This window comes from Eretmochelys imbricata, chromosome 2 (genome assembly GCF_965152235.1).
Source record: "Eretmochelys imbricata isolate rEreImb1 chromosome 2, rEreImb1.hap1, whole genome shotgun sequence".
NCBI classification, from domain to species: Eukaryota; Metazoa; Chordata; order Testudines; family Cheloniidae; genus Eretmochelys; species Eretmochelys imbricata.
Genome location: NC_135573.1, coordinates 134,414,983 through 134,435,385, shown reverse-complemented (window position 1 = coordinate 134,435,385; position 20,403 = coordinate 134,414,983). Strand labels below are relative to the sequence as shown.

General features: G+C 40.9%; 1 protein-coding gene across 1 annotated transcript in view; it reads right to left on the bottom strand.

The window, feature by feature from the left end:
* Positions 1-772: 772 nt before the first annotated feature.
* Positions 773-20,403, bottom strand: part of MYO10 (myosin X) — a 231,681-nt gene continuing 212,050 nt past the window's right edge. Inside the window, exons 32-42 of the mRNA XM_077808706.1 lie at positions 17,443-17,585; positions 16,713-16,907; positions 15,124-15,281; positions 13,750-13,873; positions 11,599-11,896; positions 7,639-7,846; positions 6,807-6,943; positions 5,622-5,742; positions 1,862-2,314; positions 1,233-1,424; positions 773-883 (exon numbers count right to left, since the gene is read on the bottom strand). Of these exons, the coding sequence (XP_077664832.1) occupies positions 773-883; positions 1,233-1,424; positions 1,862-2,314; positions 5,622-5,742; positions 6,807-6,943; positions 7,639-7,846; positions 11,599-11,896; positions 13,750-13,873; positions 15,124-15,281; positions 16,713-16,907; positions 17,443-17,585 (2,140 nt within the window). The remainder of the gene's footprint in view (positions 884-1,232; positions 1,425-1,861; positions 2,315-5,621; positions 5,743-6,806; positions 6,944-7,638; positions 7,847-11,598; positions 11,897-13,749; positions 13,874-15,123; positions 15,282-16,712; positions 16,908-17,442; positions 17,586-20,403) is intronic.

Genomic DNA, 20,403 nt, shown 5'->3' with positions numbered 1-20,403 from the left:
ACAGCACATACAGAATGCAGACTTGCTACATATGTGGTAAAATGCATTTGTAATAGTAAATCAAAAAGATATGAAAGTCCCAGATTTTGATTTGTTAATAAAACTGGCTTATAAAAGTAACTGTAAAATTGAAACAACTATAACTCTCTGGACTATTATAATTTACAGAAAGACTGTTTACATCATTGCACATCATTATTCCCTTTGCTTTAAATGCTTGTGAAATATGGAATAAAATTAGAATCTACATAGGTCATATGCATGCACACAGAAGCATGCATCCATGAAAACAAAACACACTGTTAACTAAGTCCATAAGGAAGGCTGCCAGCAGCATTCCGACAAAAATACTTTCTCCCCCACACATGGATCAGGCCAGTAGGTTAGTGCATTATGGATGAATTAACTCCTCCTCTTCCATCTTTTCTTAGTATTCTGAACAGGGGGAAAAAGCACATCCCGCTCAACACCACAATTTATGTATATGCAAGATGGTTTTAATGTCTTAAGGCACTTCTTACTGCTTGTATTAAGGCATACAGTATGTCAACTAAAGGTAAAAAAGCTTTGGAAATTTTGAAGAATGTTAGTCATATACTAAAAACGTTTGGCTATTTAAGTTGATATTTTACAGAGGCCACCTGAAAAAAAAACTTTGACGATTCCCCCAAAATTCTGTTTCTTGGGTAGCTTGTTGACAAATTTGATCAGTATTTTCAGGCCAGCAGTGATATCTTTTGAGAGTAATGGCACAGTGAGACTGGTTCTGTTTTCACCTGGAGCTGCTTTGACTCCCATGGCTACTCACTGATCGAGAGGTGCTGAAACGTTTTTTCACAATCATACTGATATAAGCTTTCATCAGTTTTGCGATGTCAACCACCTGTCAAGAGAGTAAAAATAACTCAAACCTTTTAATGTGATATAATAATGCATCTCGCCACATAAAATAGCGGTATGACTTCCATTATCTAACCACTTACAAAAAACCCCTTACTGTTAGTTAACACAAATACTTAGAAACTTAGTAGTTTCTACCCTATTTCTGTTTTGCCTCTACTCTACTTTGACTATTGTTAAAAATCAGTATGTTTTAGATGCAAAATCTACAAAATTATATTTAAACCTTTAAAAACTAAGCTAAAAGTATTACCTTGAAAAAGAGTGCTAGTTAATAAGAGATGAAATTAACAAGAAGAGCATATTAAAAATTCCTCTTGCTCTTTACTTACCTTACTGGTCTCAAAAAGCAGTTCTCTCTCATCCACCACAATCTTGTAGGTGTTGGCAAGTGGTGCCCCAAAGGACAAAATATGTTCATATTGGAACACTTCTAAAGGCCTGCCTTCTCCACGCTTGTAGACAGAAACTGCATCAGCACTGACTCCCAACCAGAGGTCTTGTGGGAAACCCCCTTCTTTACACTAATGAAGGAAAGAGTATAAATGAACATTCAGGAAAACTTGGGGAAAAAAACCACCACCACTTAGTGCTGAGGTCGTCTTCTGTGCACCCTAAATCAAAGTTCAAATAAAGGTAATACAACATTCTGTACGATATTTTCTATTCTCCCTCCTGCCAATTTTTTTATGGGAGGCAGTTATTTGATCTTGTAGAAAAATATTATGGTTCATTAATAGACAAATATAAATGTCTACATTGGGCATTATATTATAACTAGAGTGCCTTTTAACTAAATACTCCATATGCCAGCCTTCTCTCCTCCAAGAGAAAGATAGCAATATTCATTGAAATAATATATTGTTACGTTCAGAGAGGACACTTTGGTATCGAGCTCATTGTCTAGAATAGTAGCAACTCACCAATGGGTTACTGACAATGCTTAGTATGTCTCGCTCACCTCCACATCAAAGAGCGTTGACCCATAGCCAGGCCACTCCTTAATCAAATACATGTACTTGGCCATAGCCTGTTCCTGGTTCATTCCCTGAAGTTTTTTCCACTTGTCGATAACACTAGTCCTTGCAGCTGAGACTTCCTCTTTGATCCACATATCCAACATCTGCTCCTCCTCCATCTTCTGTTTGCTGATGGAGCCACTGCGGAAACTCCTCCTCAGCGTTCCTTCAAGAAAGCTGGCTCGCTTCCTCTCAATCCTGTCTGCTGGGGTAAACATTTTAGTAGACTGTGTAATACGAGACTTCAGTCTTTGTAAGGGATAGACTTCTTCTATTTCTGGCATGGTGGTATGCAGACTGTAGTCTCCTTGTAGATATTGGAGTCGCAAGGCAGCAAGGACCTGGAGGGTTTCTTCAGGAGCAGGGTAGTGTCCTTTAATCACTGCCTCATGAGCCTAATGGGAAGTAAGAAGAACGCTAGCTTTACGCACGGATAGTAGGACTCAACTCTTTGGAAACTAGATAATTTTTGCAAACTGGCTTTTTCCTAGGAGTAGGTATAGACAGCTAGTGTGGGGATTTGAGAGACTGTCTCTAGCAGACAAGAGAGGCAGGGTAGGTCAGGAATCGTGAGTGGGAAGTATCTCAGTGTGCCTTCTTAATTGGATTATCAAGCCAAGAACAGCAAGGGGTCAGTGGGGAATATAGTGGGGTCAGAGAGGGAACCAGGCAGCAGTAGCAGAGGCAGAAATTGGGGAGAAGAAACTAGTCTGGATTACAGGGCTTGTTGAAAAATTTCCATCAGCTGGTTTGACAAGAACCTTTTTTTGACAAAATGAAATTTGTGACAAGTGTCTGCTTTTTGTGGAAAATGTTGACCATCAACAAATCAGAAACTTTCAGTTTGGAAATGCTGCTATGGTGCCTTATGGGAGTCATAGTTCAAGTGACTCATGTCCCGGTTCCCCTCTATGTGTCGGGCTGCCCAGCTGGACTAGATCTTCCATGATGATGATGCACTGTACTAACTCATCAAAAAGAGAGATCATGGTGCATTGTGAGAGATGTAGTCCAGCCCATAAAGGAGCAAGAGGAAGCCAAACTACAACTCACTGCACATTTCTGAATTGAAATTTTCAGCCAAAAGTTTTCAGTCCCCCCCACTCCGAAAAGTCAATTTTTTCTGTGGAAAATTTTTGATAAGTGTTTGTGGGGGGTTTTTTTGTTTGTTTTTGGGGGGGTATCAAATTTTCCATTGTGGGGAGGGAGAAAAACATGATTGTCTAACCAGGTGTACTGGGGGAAAAGAGCGGAGGGAAAGAGATGGATAGTTGGATTGAGGCTGTGTGTGTGCATGTGTGCAGCAGAGTTAAGTAGTGAAGGAGCACCTTAGTGTCAAACTGTCTTCAGTGTAAGGGTTAACTTTAGATGTTAAAACCGTTCATAGATTTAGAGACACAAAAATTCAAAACTGGAGACACTGATTTTTAACTGATAAAATAATACCAATTACTTGGCAGCAAACCTGTGCAGTGGATAAAAATGGGAGCAGCATGGCTGAACCCACATCACAATCACATCCTTAAGATATATCCATAAAATTCATTTTCGAGATTGAATGCTCTATGCTGTCTAGCTGGATTACTGTTGTTCCTATCAATATACACAGAGTGCTTGAGTGACCATGGTGTGCTAATAGTTGCCATAAGAAAGTGAAGAGGCAGATTCTCTGAGGAAATTGCCTTCATATAATTGCACTCATTTTAATTGCAAACTCTGCAAGCACCTGTCTGCAGTTCAGATCACTACCACAATGTGAGTTTCAGAAGACAGCACTTCAGTGCTCCACAGCTCTTCTAGGTTATATTATCTAAAGGATTTTCTTAATGATTCTGTTCAAGTTTCATATAAACAAACTGCTTGGCTGTTCAATGCCTAATAATCTCTCTCTAGACTGGCAGGGGCTTTGAGTACTGCAGTGGTAGCCGGTTCAGCGTCAGAGATCTGTGCTGACAGTGGAGTAAACAAGGAGTAAAAAGAAAAGGAGTACTTGTGGCACCTTAGAGACTAACCAATTTACTTGAGCATAAGCTTTCGTGAGCTATAGCTCACTTCATCGGATGCAACGAAAGCTTATGCTCACGAAAGCTTATGCTCAAATAAATTGGTTAGTCTCTAAGGTGCCACAAGTACTCCTTTTCTTTTTGCGAATACAGACTAACACGGCCGTTACTCTTAAACAAGGAGTAGTAATTAAGGAGCTCTGAAGGGAGCCCCCCAGGTAGACCAGAAGGACTGTGTCTATAATGTGGCTACTTAAGCCAGGTCTTAACTAAAAAGTTAAGTTGACCTAGCTACTGCAAACCATGCTAGGTCAACGGAAGAAACAAAAGGTCAAACCAAATATACTTATACGGGAAGCCCTGGGGACATTTTAAAGTGGACACTAGACAGAGAAGATGACAGCTTACTGAAGGGCTTTCCTTAGACCTTCACAATGTGGCACAAAATGAATCAACAGCTAAAACATTCTGCAATAATAAATCCCAAGAGTGAGAATCTTTGCTGGCATAATAGAGGGCTTGTTATAAAAAAAAACAAACTGTTTCCTGTCAATATTTATTTTAAGATTAATTTACACCCACAAACCCATTTCGTTTATTACCAGTTTTGTCCTTTTGCAATAATAAACCCCATTGTAGGGTGAGTACAGCACATTCATTACTTATCACAGTGATCTGATGGGTACTGGGGGAGCCAGACTGCCTATTACCAAGATTATTAAACTCTAATCTACTGCTGAAAAATTGAAGAGCTATTAGCTGTCTTCAGTTGCCAGTATAAGTCTTGGTGTTTAAAAAAAAACAAACAAAAAAACCCAAAGCCAACCCTTATGTATTTCTGTGGAAACTCATTGTTCCCTTTTCTATTTACCTTTTCTATTTCTTGTTCCTACTTAAGAGCATATATGGATGCACATCCAGGTTCCCATCCCTGGGGGATTACGTTATGATTTCGACTGAACAATAAGGGGGTTTAGGAAGAAAAAAGGTCATAAAACTTGGGGCAAAATTCAGAGGTGAAGCATAAGGGGTTGTAAGTGATCATGAAGACCCAGGTGGTCCTCAGCTGGTGTAAACTAGTGTAGCTCCATTGAAGTAAATGGAGCTACCCAGTTTACACCATCTGAGGACTTGGTTCAAATACTGATTATTTCTTCAGATTAAATGTACAAAATAAGTGTAGACTAAGGGAATCCAAAGGTGTCTAAACTAGAGTGACTTGCATACTGAGAAGCTGGAAGACTTACATTTATAGCAAGGACAAAGATTATTTTGACCAGTATGTTTATAGCTCTTGCCAATCGCTTTTCCTATTATATCCTTCTCTTCTTAACTCTAGGTGTGTAAATAATGCTATTTTAGATGCAGTGAACCAAATTCAAATGTTATGTGTAAGGGAGGGTGTAGGTAACGTAATGGTACCAGTGAGAGACTAGGAGTGGGCAAAGTAGTCTAAACTGCTGCAGTGTACAAGCAAAGGGTGGGTGGAGGAAACAGTGCAGTTTACACATTATCTTAGACTCATCTCTGAATTTAGCCCTAAAACTTAATGTGGAAAGCCTCCTGTTCTGAGCAATCATCTCTGGGAATGCACAGTCCTTTCCCATCTGGCATGTTAAGCATTTGTTTCTGTTGCCTTGATCTCCTGTCCTCCTCGTCCCTCCAAAAGAAAATAAATCTCCTTTCCCCCATTCTTTACCTGCTCAAACATAAATGCGAATTCCACACTGTCTTTTGGCACATTTTCTGTGTCCAGGAAGCAGTAAAGTTTGAAGTAGAACTTCCATGGCATGTCCCCAGCTTCTGAAGCAGCAGCAAGCCTAGAAACAGAAGTTTGGAAGAGACATCAGTGACCAGAACTATCTTCTAAATTGACAAAACATTGAGGATTCCACACAAGACAGCAACGAAATTCTACTCTGCGTTATATTCAGTGTAAACCTGGAGTAATTTTGTTGACATTGGTGGAGTTATTCTAGAGTTACACCAGAGTAACAGATCAAGAATTTGGTCCAGTATTTTGAATTTGCTTTAAAGGATGACTTTGCTCATGACTGTAAATCGGTTACAAAAAGACGATTACAAATGTTGCTTCTGATTTGAGGCAACTGTTTCCACCACAAACCATCAATAATCCAATGAACAAAATTTTGAACAATGTGTAATGAGACAAAAGCACCAACGATATCAAAGTCTAATTGGCTAATGACAACTGAAAGGTAGGGAATCTCTGGAGGAGGTGCTACAAATATTTTTGAACACGGAGCACAGTAGCCTTAGATGAGAGAAAAGGAGAGAAATATGGATTTAAGCATTGAATTACACTAGGGATATTTTCCTAAAATCTCCCACCATTGCGATCATTGGCAGTAGGAATAGTTTGGAGCACTAGTGTCTGAAGCATCATGCCATGTACATATGCTCTAAGCAAGTTAAAATGACAGTGGTTCAAATAGCACTGACTGCGTGGAATCCTGTTTATATTGTTGCTTCTGGCACTGCTCCCACCCATGGAGCTGCACCACTACTGGTAATGGTGGGAAATTTTAGAGAAGAAAAGGCTAGCATAGACATAACTGGGGTTGGAGGCGGGAGGAGAATGGGAGGTGGGGAGACAAAGAGAGAGAAACAACAGAATGCAAAACCCACCATGATGGAAAATATGTATTTCATTGTCATGAGATTGAGGAAATCAAGTTTACAAGCACTTCATTAATCATTCTGAAAAAGATGCTGTGTTTCAGAAATAGCAGTATGTGGAATGTAGTTGTATATGCTGCCTCACCACTAACAAGTCTAAAGAAAGGGAGAATTGAGCATACCGCTGATGTTAGGAAGTTTTCTTTTTTAATTGCTGCTTATTAGCACAGAGAAAGAGACTCACTTTTCAAACTTTGCCAAGATATCAGCCACAATAGTCCTGCTTTCAATTGCTTTATCAGTAGTTCCATTGTATTCAAACAAGGCAAACATATTTCTGCTATCCTCCATGGCTAAGCCTCGAATTAACTTTTCAACAACCTAATGAAAAAAGCACATCAACAAAACCATAACAAAAAAGTTAGTACCTTAGAGGGTAATTTAGTCTAAGGAAAATTAAGACAAGGTAGGAGTCATTTTAGGGCAAACAAGTGGCCACACTACTGTCTAGAATGATTTAACAATGGTTTTCTCCAAATACTTATCTATTTTCAATTGCGCCTCCTTTTGCGATAGACATTATTGAATTGTGCAGGTACATGGCAGCATGCAACAGTTAACGATGTAAAATAGTTTCAGTTTTAACTCCCCAATTTCCCAAACTCAAATGTCTGAAGTAAGTTTTCCAGGCATGGGGACAAATATGCTCTCATCTACACCTGGGTATAGTGGAATAACTCCTATGAAGTCTGGATAATACCAGGGTTACTTCGCCACATTCTTGCTAGGTATCTTTCCCAAAACCAGATTTGATACAGATCAATGGTCACCAAGGCTTTCCAGTGAAAAGATAGTTTCCTAAGCAGAGGTTTCATCAGTGTCTCCTTGAACAAACTTTGAAATTTCACCTCCGCTGATAGAGATGCTGATAATCTCCATCAGCTGGGCCCAATGTGGAGCCCAAAACTCCTCAGCACCTCCAGAGTTTCAGTGAGAATTAATGGCTAAAATGGTAGTGTCCACAAAATTTAACACTTATCCCCACGAGGCCCTGCTCTGTCACTACCTCTTCTCACCTCTCCAGCTGTGGTATGGGAGTTGATTGTGATTTTACAGGAGCCACCACCATGGCAATAAACTGTAGATGTCATTTCTTGTCTTCTGATCAGGGCTTCTATTTCATCCCGCGACGGCACAAATTCTCTGCATTTGGTTTTTTTGAGAGATTCGTAAGTGAAGAGGGCATACTTTTCCATTTCCGTTCCTGGAAACTGGTCACGAGCCCTGTGTGACAAACACTGAACTTAAATCACCTGCTGATAAAATGGAAGATTTGAGGGGAGCCCCAGGGACTCCTTGACTAAATGACACTGAGGAGGTGATACACAAAGTGCTTAGTACAAGTCTGCACAGCTGTGTACTGACACATTGAAGCTTGTCTTCACTGCTAAAAAGAACTGCATGACAACAAATGCATGTTAGCTATCCTGATGTAAAATCCTAGTGGTGACCAAGCACTATAGTTTACATCATGAGGAAAAGTTAGGTGAGATCAACCATTGCCCGAGTGGAGGGTAAAGGAGGGCATTAGTGTTGATCTTGCCCAGTTCCCTCATAATAAAAACTACAGATGCTTTGTTTCCACTAGGACTTCACAGCAAGGTAACAATCACGTTAGTTATCTCACTGTAAAGCCAAACCTTTTTGACAGTGAAGACATAGCCTTAATACGTTCTGGTTTTGCTCAGAATGTTTTTTCCCTCCAAAAAGAACCAAAAGCAAGAAAAAAGCCCAACAAAATGTGTCCTGACTATTCAATATTGCCATAGTGGCGGTAGGGAGGGAGTGTAGTTTACCAGCTAGAGCAGTTAGGGTCAGGACTCCTGGTGTCGCCTCTTGGCTGGGTTATACTGTATAACAGTTACTCATGTTGGTGAGTAGATACTCACACAAGTAAATCAATGGACCTTAATGGGACAGTTTGGGTAAGTGCTCAACAATGTAACCATTGCAGAGTCCGGCCCTTGGTACCCTTAGACAACTTGCAGCTCAGAGAAATTCCATGCTCTGCCCATCTGTAAAACAGATTTAATACCGCCTTCCTCACAGGGGCATTGTGAGGCTTAATTCATTGGCGTGTGAAAAGGGCTACGAGATCCCCGAATCAGAGGGTATGTCTATACTGGAGATGCAATTTCCAGCTTGGGCAGATGTACGTTTGGTAGATTTGATTTGAGCTACTGTGCTAAAAATAGCAGGAAAGTAGCGCCTGCAAGGGTGGTAGCAGAGGCTAGCTGCCTGACATCTGAGACCCTAGGTACCTAACCTCCCAGGACTACCCTGCCATTTTTAGCATGCTAGCTCAATCGAAGTGAATGTATATAAATCTACATGAGCTGAAAGTTACTCCTCCAACTGCAGTGTAGACATACCCATGGGCACATGGAAGTACTGTTTATAGGATTACAACTATACTGTGGTATTCTTATGCACTGATATTTTACAACCGACCTACAAAGGAAAAACTCAATTACATAAAACACAAATTCAGATGATTGTTTTAAGAAAACTGGAGGTTTTATCTTGTGTTATAAAATAGCTTGGATTCAGGAACTAATCTGATTTCCTTTAAACGTGCAGCAATATAGCACAAAAGTCTGAAACATGGACATACCTGTGGTTGCTCAATTCTATGTCAAACAATTTTTAAAGATTTGTTCTTGATTTTATATATATAGAGAGAGAGAGAGATAGGTGTAGAAGGATTAGATTTTTATCAGTAAACGTCAGTTTCACCGTACTTGTTTACAATGTTGTAGCCATGTTGGTCCCAGGATGTTAGAGAGACAAGAAGGTGAGGTAATAACTTTTAATGAACTAATTTCTGTTGGTGAAAGAGACAAGCTTTTGAGCTTACACAGAGCTCTTCTTCAGGTCTGGGAAAGGAAGCTTATATTCATAACTTTGCTACACTCTAAAAATCATGGACATAATAAAAACATTGGATTCATGGCTTATTACAACAACCTGTAAGCCAATAACCCCCCTCCCAACCTCCCATTTTTGTCTCATCACTGCAAAGGTGTTAACTGACTTCTTTACCCTGAATGATGTCTTACAATGTGTGTTAACTCCTTATGCTAAATGATCTGTTCCACCTCGTACTTAGCTGTGACACTCTAAGGATACGTCTTCACTACCTGCCGGATCAGCGGGTAGTGATCGATTTATTGGGGATCGATTTATCACGTCTCATCTAGACCTGATTAATCGATCCCCGAATCGACACCTGTACTCCACCTCGGCAGGAGGAGTAAGCGAATAGCATAGCTGAAGTTGCGTATCTTAGTTCGAACCCCCCCTCCCCCGTCACTTTTTCACTTTTGTCAGTGAAACTTATGTTGGTCAGGGCTGTGTGTTTTTTTCACACCCCTGACTGACAGAAGTTTTGCTGTCAAAAGGGTTAGTGTAGACAAAGTCTGAATACCTTTCCCAGACCTGAAGAAAAGCTCTGTGTAAGCTTAAAAACTTCTCTTTCACCAACAGACATTGGTCCAATAAAAGTTATTACCTCACCCACCTTGTCTCTAATTTCATTACACACACACACAAACTGGTAAACATTTCCATCTATAATCAAAATTTTTATAGCTAGACAAAGAAGGAAAAATGCTGCTTAATAATGTCTTAGTTTGACTTAACACTATTTACTTTGTATATTTTGACATATTATGGTGATGCTTTGTTATAAAGTTATAGCTTTTTTTAATCTTAACACCTACTGTCATTAAATAATTATCTGACCCTCGCATAATTTCTCACAACTGTGAAGATTTAAAATGATACAAATCAGAAAAACACAAAAAACTTTAAACCCATAATTTTGTGCAACTATGAAAATTTAAAATACTGTGAAAAATGCTTAAAAAACCGCATCCCTTTCTGTCAAAATTCCAATTCTGCCAATCCAACATACGCTCAAAGTCAGTGACTACTGTTTTTAAATAATAAATTTGCATTCATACCTTTCAGCCAGTGATCTCAAAATGCTTCACAAACACTAAAGGAACACTTGCAATTAAAAGCAACACAAATAATTCAGGTGCAGAACTTTGGTTTTGTAAAAAATGATTTTGTACCAATACAAACATCAGTAGAAATGTTGACATGACTTAAATTCCAACAGAAATTGTTTATTTTTAAAGGAATAACTTTCCCAGTGACCCAGACACTTTGTACCCTTCTTCTACATAAGAACCAAAAGGGAACTTAATGATCCTATAATCCAGAGTGAAACTGACTAATGTATTTCTTTGTCTGAATGAAGTAGATAACAAAAATTGGGGGGAGGGAATCAATTTTAAAAACAGTTTCCTTTTTAATAGTAAAGTTAATTAGTAACACTTTAAATGGCAGAAAAGAGAGGTTTTTAAAAATATTTATTTTAACATAATATCTCTTTAAGCATCATAACATAGTTATCTTGTCTCACTAAACACTGGTATAAGTAGGTGAAGTGACTTGCACAAGTTGGTGGGAGAGCCAGGAGTAGGACCCAGGAGTCCTGCTCTAAACCATTAAGACTACTTCTGTAGGTAAAGAGTTTTTACAGTCAATGCAAGATCTGGGCCCGTTTACAAAAAGAAGGGCCTGATCCTGCAAAGTCTTGAGAATTTGCTTTACTTTAGGTGTTGTCATTAGTGCCATTCACTTAAAAAGTACTATGCACTGTGCATAAAGCTAAGCGCATGAGTAAGTTTTTGCAGGAATAAGGTCCTAACCAATTCTTCAAAAGATACCACTGAAGTCTATTAAAATTATTCCATGTAAATTTTAAATGAATTTGATTACTTTTCCTCTAAATTTTAGATTCAGTGGTTGAAATACTTGGTACATTTCAAGGGATTCCTAAACCCTTCCCCTAAAGATGCCTATTTATTGGAAACTGTTATGAAAAATTACAAGGAGAGGAGACAAAGTGAAGAAAAAGAGCTGAAAACTATATTTTTATATCCTAAGTATTTGTAGCCTCTTACCTTTTGAGATGGAATTTCAGATACTTGAGGATACCACGGCTGGGCAGGAAGGTGCAACTCATGCATGTGAGTATCTGCCAGCTATAGAGATTCCCCACACTCCCTGGGTTAGGCACTTTGTTAGTCTGTTTGATGAGCTGACAGTAGAGCTCATCTCGAAGGGGTCGTAAATCATGCCCTGTCTGAAGGATACCCTGGATTATAGGTATGGGATCAGACATAGACTCTAGCTGCTGCAGAGAATTAAATATCTTGATGGCTTCATCCTGGAGAGTTGTGTAGCCTTTGTCTTTCAGCACTACAAGAAGTGAGTAAGACATAGGAAGGTCTTATAAAAGAGATGCTCTAGCTCAGCGGTTCTCAACTGCAGTCCATGAGCCCTTTCAAGCGGGCTGCGGGGCCCTGTGGCTGAAACCCGACCCTGAGCCCCAACTACTCCCTCTCTGGACCCTGAGCTACCCCCCTGCCTGCACACAGCCCCTAGCCACCCCACTCCTTGCACCCCCAGCCACCCCGTGTGCACACAGCCCCAGCTACCCCCTCTCTGCACCTTGAGCTACCCCATGTGCACACAGCTCCCAGCTACCCCCTCCCTGCACCCTGAGTAATCCTTATGTTTGATTCACAGTTAGGCTTAATCCCACTGGCAAGATGGGTAGCAGTCTATTTTATGAGTGGTGAGTGACTGACTTTTCTTTACGTGTTGTCATTATGGAAAATAACTTGGGGCTCAAATGAAACTTTAAATAGCCCAGCATTAGGAACTATGTGAAGCTGCATCATCTTAGGGAGAACTCTGACAAGAATCTTACCTCAGGAGCATAGGTGCATAGCACCCTGAGGTTTTATGCGGGGCCCCGGCCGCTGGCCCTGTGCCCGGGGCTCCACTCCCCGGCCCAGGGCGCAGGTCTCGGCAGTCAGCCATCACTCCCCGGCCACTGACCTCGTGCCTGGGGCTCTGCACCCAGGGCCCTGCTCCCAACCCCGTGCCCAGCACCTCGCTCCCAACCCCACACCTGGGATCCCGTGCCCAGGACTCCACTCCTGGCTCCATGCCTGCCCCCACCTGTGGCCCCAGCCTTGGCCCCCTTACCCCTATTAGGGTTCCCCCCCTCCCAGAGACACAGCCCTGCTCCCGCTCCAGCTCCGGGGGATGGGGCGTGGACAGGGGTAAAGGGGATGAGATAAAAAGTAAAAACTGCTTTCAGCACCCCCACTATTAAAAGTGTTCCAGTGCCACTACTCAGGAGGCAGTGGTCTTCCTAGAGCATGCCCACTGCTACACCCTTCAAGGGGTGTAGCTTACTCTTCCTTCATGCACAGCCAGCTTAAAAGAGTGAAGGGACTGTAGCTCCTGTATTCTGCCACTGCACAAGACTCAGTGGGGGTCCCTTGCAGGTCCCCTTCCCCCCTCCCAGGAAATCCATGGAGCAGCAGGGTATAACTTGGGTCTTAGATTTTCCTCTTGTCTTCTCTGACACAAATGCCATTTGATAGCCTGAGATTTAATCCCATGATTGCCACCTTTTCTTCACAGAACAGTCCTGATCGGGGTGGGATTCTCTCTTTGACAGGCAATAAAAGTTTCAAAATAATTTAAGTTTATCTTCTTAAGGAAATCAAATTCATAACCAATCATGCAACGACTCTGTCCCAGTGTTCAAAGTCTATGAGGTGTTCACCTGGAGGTAAATCATGACTTGGCTGGAATGGTTATTACACCTGTTTTTTTAAATCAAAGTTTGCAATATCTATCTATATCAATGACTTTTCAAATTAAATATCCTCAAAAATAATATATGTATATTGGATTCCATGTTTTCCCCACACAAATGATGAAATATGAAACAGTTTTAAGCTGGAGGTTGTAGTGGCTTAAGGCAGCTGCAGTCCCGCATCCACTCAGTAAGAGAGGGGCTCTGAATGCAGCCAGTAAAGTGTGTAGTGATAATCAGGGAAGGAGATGTGACCAGGGTGGTTGATGGGATTAAATCTTTACTATCTCTAAATCTCTAAACTAATCTTTGTTGCAGCCTTCACAAGGCAGGGCTTCTATGGAGCCCCTGATGGGAAACTGAAGTTGTGCTCCCTAGGGTATAGTAGGTAACCTGGCGGAAAGAGAGAGCGAGTTTACATGTCTGAAAAACTTACAGTTTAGATTGATGTCCCCATATGGCAATGGCAGTAATGGGGAGTGCAGTGGATGATGCGTGTAACGGAGAATAGGGTTTCTCTTATAAATCTGTTCAACAACCTCAGAGTTCAGGCAGTTCTCCTGGTGGGTTTAAAAAAAAAAAAGGTATAATTCCTGGTTCAGTGTGAATGATAATCCAGTAATGGATGCGTGTGAACAGATTATTCAACTGCAGTACCATGTGAAAAAGTTTGTTATTAAAATTACTTGTTGCTAAAAGATACATCAATAAAAACTGACCTGCAGAATTATTTCTTCAGGGGGTCAGTCATCATTTCAGACGGATATGAGAAGTGCCTGCCATTCTTCTCCACATTGAAGATGAAGAAACTTGTATCATGGCAAAGTGGCATTCTCATCTTGTTTTGATGCCCAAAGCAGCATATGCTATAGGTGACTCTCCTAAATCCTGTACACTTCATAGTCCTGCCAGTTTCCCTACTTAAAGAATGTCTCGCCAGATGTTTTCATAGTTAGACAGACAAGATCAAGCAGCTATTCTCTTAAACACACTACTATAAGTAATGATCACAAGAGGTGCTTGGTATTCCCAATTCCCATTGATATCAAAGGGAGTTATGGGTGCTCAGCAGCTTCTAAGATGAGGCTCAGAATGAGCCACACTTTAGTCTGTGCAATATAAGCATTAATCACAAGAGCTGTGCAGAGGATGGAAAATCCATTTTTGGAAGAATTTTGAGCTTTCAAAATTTATTTTCATTTCACATAGGTTTTGTTTTCATACCATTCTAAAATTTTTGCAAAATGTCAAAACGTGTTTTCCAATGAAAAAGATCAGGTTTTTAATTAATCTCTTTCTGGTGAAAAGTAGCCAGACAGCCCTGGACCTTAGAAACCTTCTGAAGAATCCTGCAGTTTTCATCTTTTCCAAAGATCCGCCATATCATCCGCAGAAGTGAGACCAACAGAGATCCGCAGGGAGAGATGGTGAGAGCCCATGCATGTAACCCCTCCAATGGGATCACAACGTGCATTAGTTAATGCTGCTTTAAGCAGCATTAAGTTACACAAATTAACAGGGCAAAAGTTACACTGGTTTCCAAGGGAAACAAACATATAGGGTAGCTTTTTCCTGACTCTTTCCCCTCCACAGGCTATATATCCCATGTTCTTTTGCTCTGTAACAGTTAAAGGAGAGATTTCTCTGACTGCTGGATGGTGTATGTGTGTCTGAGATGGTTTATATCGGGCATCTAATTGTTTAGAAATTGGGTCATTGGGCTTCTATTTCCTTTCACGTCACATGACAGAGGGAGCATGACAGGTTCCAAATGTATATGCGGTCACCCCCTTCAGAGGCTTATTTTTACCTTAATATCTTGAATAAGCTGCTGGGTTGGTGTATCAATCGGCACTTTTGTGTCAGTAACATTCTGGATGGCACTTGACCAGCGGGTGGCCTCATTGAGCAATTTTGTATAGAGACGGTAGCAGTGCTTGCGTCCATACACAGTTACATTCCAGTAGCCTATGACAACAGTAAAATTAACGATCACAAAATGTTTAGTGGTTATACTCATTCTGATGTAAGAACAGATGTCAGCATTTTACTAACACACAAACTGCATGTCAGGCACAGATAAACTGCTCCACTGGAGTCTCCTTGGCAACTTCTCTGGAACCCAAAGTCTGCAACTAAGTAGCCTAAAATAGAGCAAGCTGCCGTCACCCGTATTTCTGTTAGGGAGGTATAGCCTCCGAGACAACCAGTGCCAGCATGGAACACTCCATCCTGATCCATACATGTGCACTCTCCACAGGCTTCATCATCTTGGTAAGGTGGAAGGTGACCATAAGCGACATTGTAAAGACAGACTTGTCTCATCCTAGCTGTACAAGAGGATACTGGGAAAACATTGTCTTACAGAAGAAATCCTTTAATAGCCTGCATTATTTATGTAAACAGGGATATTAACACACAGGCTACTCATTCTGTAAAACCAAAATGTGTTCTCATCTGTGCAGCTTTCTTGCACCTTAAAAATACACTGCTGATTCAGTCCCAATGAGAAGCAGTATATATTCAAACTTTATTTTCCGTACATCCCAATATGGGATTTTCATGAGAAAAGAGAGTCTAAAGAAAGCTTATTTACTCTTTGGATGGCAAAAATCACTTTGTAGGTACACAGTGAAGATTGCACTGGACAGTTCAAATAAGGAAAAAGGAGCCTCTTATTTGAAAACGACTGAATCAGAGTTTCAGAGTAGCAGCCCTGTTAGTCTGTATTCGCAAAAAGAAAAGGAGTACTTGTGGCATCTTAGAGACTAACAAATTTATCTGAGCATAAGCTTTCGTGAGCTACAGCTCACTTCATCGGATGCATTCAGTGAATGCATCCGATGAAGTGAACTGTAGGAATGCATCTGATGAAGTGAGCTCTAGCTCACGAAAGCTTATGAATCAGAGTTGAAAACGAGTTTAGAAAATGTTTTTAGAGGTGACTTGGAAGGAGGTGTAAATTTGACTCTGTTTCTGTAGAGCTACTTAGACACTAACACTGGTAGAGTCTAAGTTGCTCTAAGTTACATGCTGAGAAGCTAGAAAGTAGGGTGAAGGCTGCCTTAATTTATGCCTTCTTCCAAATCCTTGATGTGTAAACTACTGTACACTAATTTAGCAGTATTAGGAGTGTTAGAAAGAATGAATTATACCACCTTACACATCTCCTCTGCAGTTTGTCCCAATGAATTCAGATGTCTCTATTGGAAAAAATATTTTGTGAAGTATCTCAGTGATTTAGAAGCCTAAGCTCCACTGACCTTATGTTTACCCATATGTATTCCTGTAATACAAAGAGTGGATGTAAAATATTTTCCTATTATACATGTTGCATTTCCAAGTAGGCTGGAGTGCAGCTTAGTGCACAGAAAAAGCTAATGCTCATGAACAAATTACCTGTTTCTTTGAAGATTTTCTCATCAGGTGGTACCACAGAACAGAGGCTATTCAAGACTAGGGTACCCAATTTCAGGGCATTCTTCTCTGAGCTCTTGTAGTAGTCCAAAGAGTTGTGCGTTAAGACAAACCAGCGCTTCTTCAGCTTTAGTGAAGACATCTTCGGGCTGTTTTTCACTTCTTTCTGTAACCATCCTGTTAAATAGACACCCCATGAAATAAAGCTTTTCATAGAATTAGGCAAAGCTGTGGTTAACTTTTGGCATCTTAGACTTTTTTAAAAAATGATTAATACAATTTATAAAAGTATCACTAAGTATTGCCAAGTCCTCTTTCTAAATAACTTTTGTTTAAGTTATCAGTGTCAAATTAACTCCCAAGAAAAGGTGAGGTTGAAATACTACATATTACCTATATTGGGGCTTCTCAAACTTTAATGGTATGGACCACATTTTACTAAAAAGACTGACTCATAGACCCCTTCCCCATCCATTCAAAATCACAAAACATCCTTGTGGAAGCTACAGCAACTGTTTACTTGTAAGAGTGATATTAAGAAAGTCTGAATGTGTTTTTAGTAGTATTCCTTGAGTTAGCAGCAGGAAACAAAGTCAGCAGCATGTGACCAGCAAGCTCTCTGCAGACCACCAAGTGCTCCACAGACCACAGTTTGGGAACCACTTATCTATACAATTCGACTCCTCTGGTTTGCTTTCCCATTAATTCTTACCCCTCACTATGAATTCTTGCCCCTCCACTCTGGTATCTCCCTTTGATCTCTGCAGCAGTGTTATCCAGTGGTGCATCTCCTCAGGGGTGTCAGCATTACAGTGGAGAACACGATTAGCAGTGATGATCACAAATGAATTGGGTCTATGGAAAAAAACGAAGATGGAAAAACCCATACAGTAAATATAACTACTGTTTGCACCACAACTAAATGACTGACTTACCTCACTTGCCATAAGCATAAACACTTTCCTCTTGTTTGTATTTTATATTCAGGCAAGTGTTCCTCACTTCTGCACCATTTATTTCAAGAACTCTACAGGCCTATAAAATGTTAAGCTTTTAAAAAGACTGTTTAAAATGAGAGATAGGTTTGTACCAAATACTGGGTCTATGCAGCCCTGAACTTTGGGAAAACTTATATCCAGACTTTGCCCCATCTTTATATCAGCCCAACATAAGACCCTTCCCCACTCCAACAAAAAAAAACCACCACTACCTTGAAGAAGTTTGGCTCTGGATCCAACCTTTGTAGTTCATGGTCATCTCCATTTAAAGTGTTTGCTTCAGTAGCTACTTTAGCTAAAACCAACTATAATTTATGAAGATTTATAATGAAGCAGCATGTGAACATAGATCCCTTTATTTTTAATACAGTGCAATTAAGGCAGCAGAGTCTCTTTTTTTAAATGAGATTCTGGCTTCCATTTAATCCTACCCCAGGATTCATTGAAGCACCAGCAAATTGATCTGCTTGCCTAAGATCACATGAGTGGACTGTCTTGGTGGCTCTACATGGATTAGATTCTATTGTTGTGCTCTTCTGTCTTCACAAGCCATGCGCTTTGAACTCTTCAGACCCTTTTTCTCCCCAAGATACTAGCTCACAAGAATTATATCAGAAAGCCTTTATTAGGGCCCAGGCCATTTTGGGATACATAAGCAGATCATCAGTATCAAGAAGGAAGATGACAGACTTTCACTTTGCAGTTCTAGTGAGAAGACATTAGGAATACTGCACTCAGTTCTGGGCATTTTAATGGCAAAATTATTTAGAGACAATTCAGAGAAGAGCAGCAAAAAATAGCTACTAGGCTTTCACCCTGATGTGATGGGCACTTTCCAAAAACAAAGGAAGATAATCCCTGCAACAAACTGTGTGCAAATCAAAAGACAGATGAAGGGCAAGGAAAAGAGAGAGAACCTACAAGTGATCAGGGTGACTGCAGGCAACTGCTTTACATTGACTGGAGGGGGGATAACACGGGTATCAGGAAGGCCAGTGCAAAGGAGGTTACAGAAGTCAAAATGGGAGAGAATGAAGGGCCTAGACTAGTTTTAGCTTTGTGGAGACAGGGAAATATTATGTAGAAAGAAGTGGCAAGATCTGACCACTGTCTGGATGTGTTGCAAGGGCTGGGGCTGTGTCAAAATTGGTCCCTAGGGTATAAACTCAACAGCAACAAAAATGAGAGTAGAGAGAGTTCAGGAGGAATGAGCAGCAGTTCAAAGTTTTGGGTATGTTACATTTAACCTGATGGTGAACCATTATCAGAGACAGGTGGAGAGGTGGGATTGGATGGAAGTTGAAACCAGATGAGTAGATGAGGGTTGAGAGCATGAAGAAAAGAGGGTGTAGGATAGAGGCCGGTGAAACAACCCTTCTGGAAAGCTGGAGAGGACAGACATCCAAAAGAGTGGCTGAAGATAAGGTCAAAGAGGTGGGAAGAGAACCAAGGGAGGACACAATTGCTACCCCTGGGGGAATTCTGCACCACTGTGCATGCACAGAATTCATGTCCCCCATAGACAATACATTCTGCTAGAGAGGCGCTTCAGTTACACCTTTCCCTCACCAGGAGCTGCTGTGGCACCAAAAGAGACAGCAGCCAGCTCACAGACCAGTGCAGCCAGCTGCAGAGGGGAGGAGGCAGAGGCCGGGGAGGAGGCACAGGATATGGGGGGGATGGATGGGGTTGCTGGTGGTTCACAGACAGGGTTCAGAAGGGCTATTGGGAGGGACAGACTGGGACAGAGGCACAGGAGTGAGTGGTGTGACAGCACTGAGCCAGGGGCTGAATGGGAGGGGGTGCAGGACCACATGGAGATGGGGGGAGATGGGTATGGCTGAGTGGGGGTGCAGAGACACATGGGGACGGGGTGCCTGACTAAATGGGAGAGGCTAGGGGTCAGCAGGGGTCTGCAGGGGGAGGCTCCCCAACTCCCTAACAATCCCTCTCTCCCCCCCACCCCAAAAAACCCCCAGTCCATACTTTTCCCACCCCTACGCAACAAACCTCCAGGTTCACTCCCAGGCTCCTTCCCAGTAATTACTTCCCATTCTCTGAGCTCCTCCGTTACCCATGATTCCCTTAAATGTTTGCACTGCTTCTGAGCGGTGTGGGAAATACATTTCTGTATTGTAGTTTAAATGAATTATTACTCAAAGTTCTGTATTAATATGTCTACTAAGAAATCTATTTGTCAAAAAACATTTCCTGAATCTTTTTTGTTGTCTGTATTGTTAGAGATACTTGCTGACAGGTGTTTTGAAATAAGTTCCCCAAATAATTAAAAATGGCATGATTATATTGTGTTATTTTGACAAATAAAATATGCAGAATTTTCCAGAATTTTAAAATATTGTGTGCAGAATTTTTTAATTTTTGGAGCAGAATTCCCCCAGGAATAAATTGCAAAAGGCAAGGCAGGACAATCAATCAGGCAGGTGATCAATAACATCAAAAGATCTACTTAGCAAAGTGGTGGAAGGCTATTCTAGAATATTTATGAGTAAACGTTCAAAGGGATCTCAACCCAGCCTCTTTCTTTTGAACCTGCAATTATGAGTATAGCCATCAGCTATCTAATTAGACAACACAAATGTCCTATCACCCACATCAGGCAGATGTATATGTTCTGTGTCTTGCACCTGCTAAATTGAAGTTTTTTTATTTTTTAT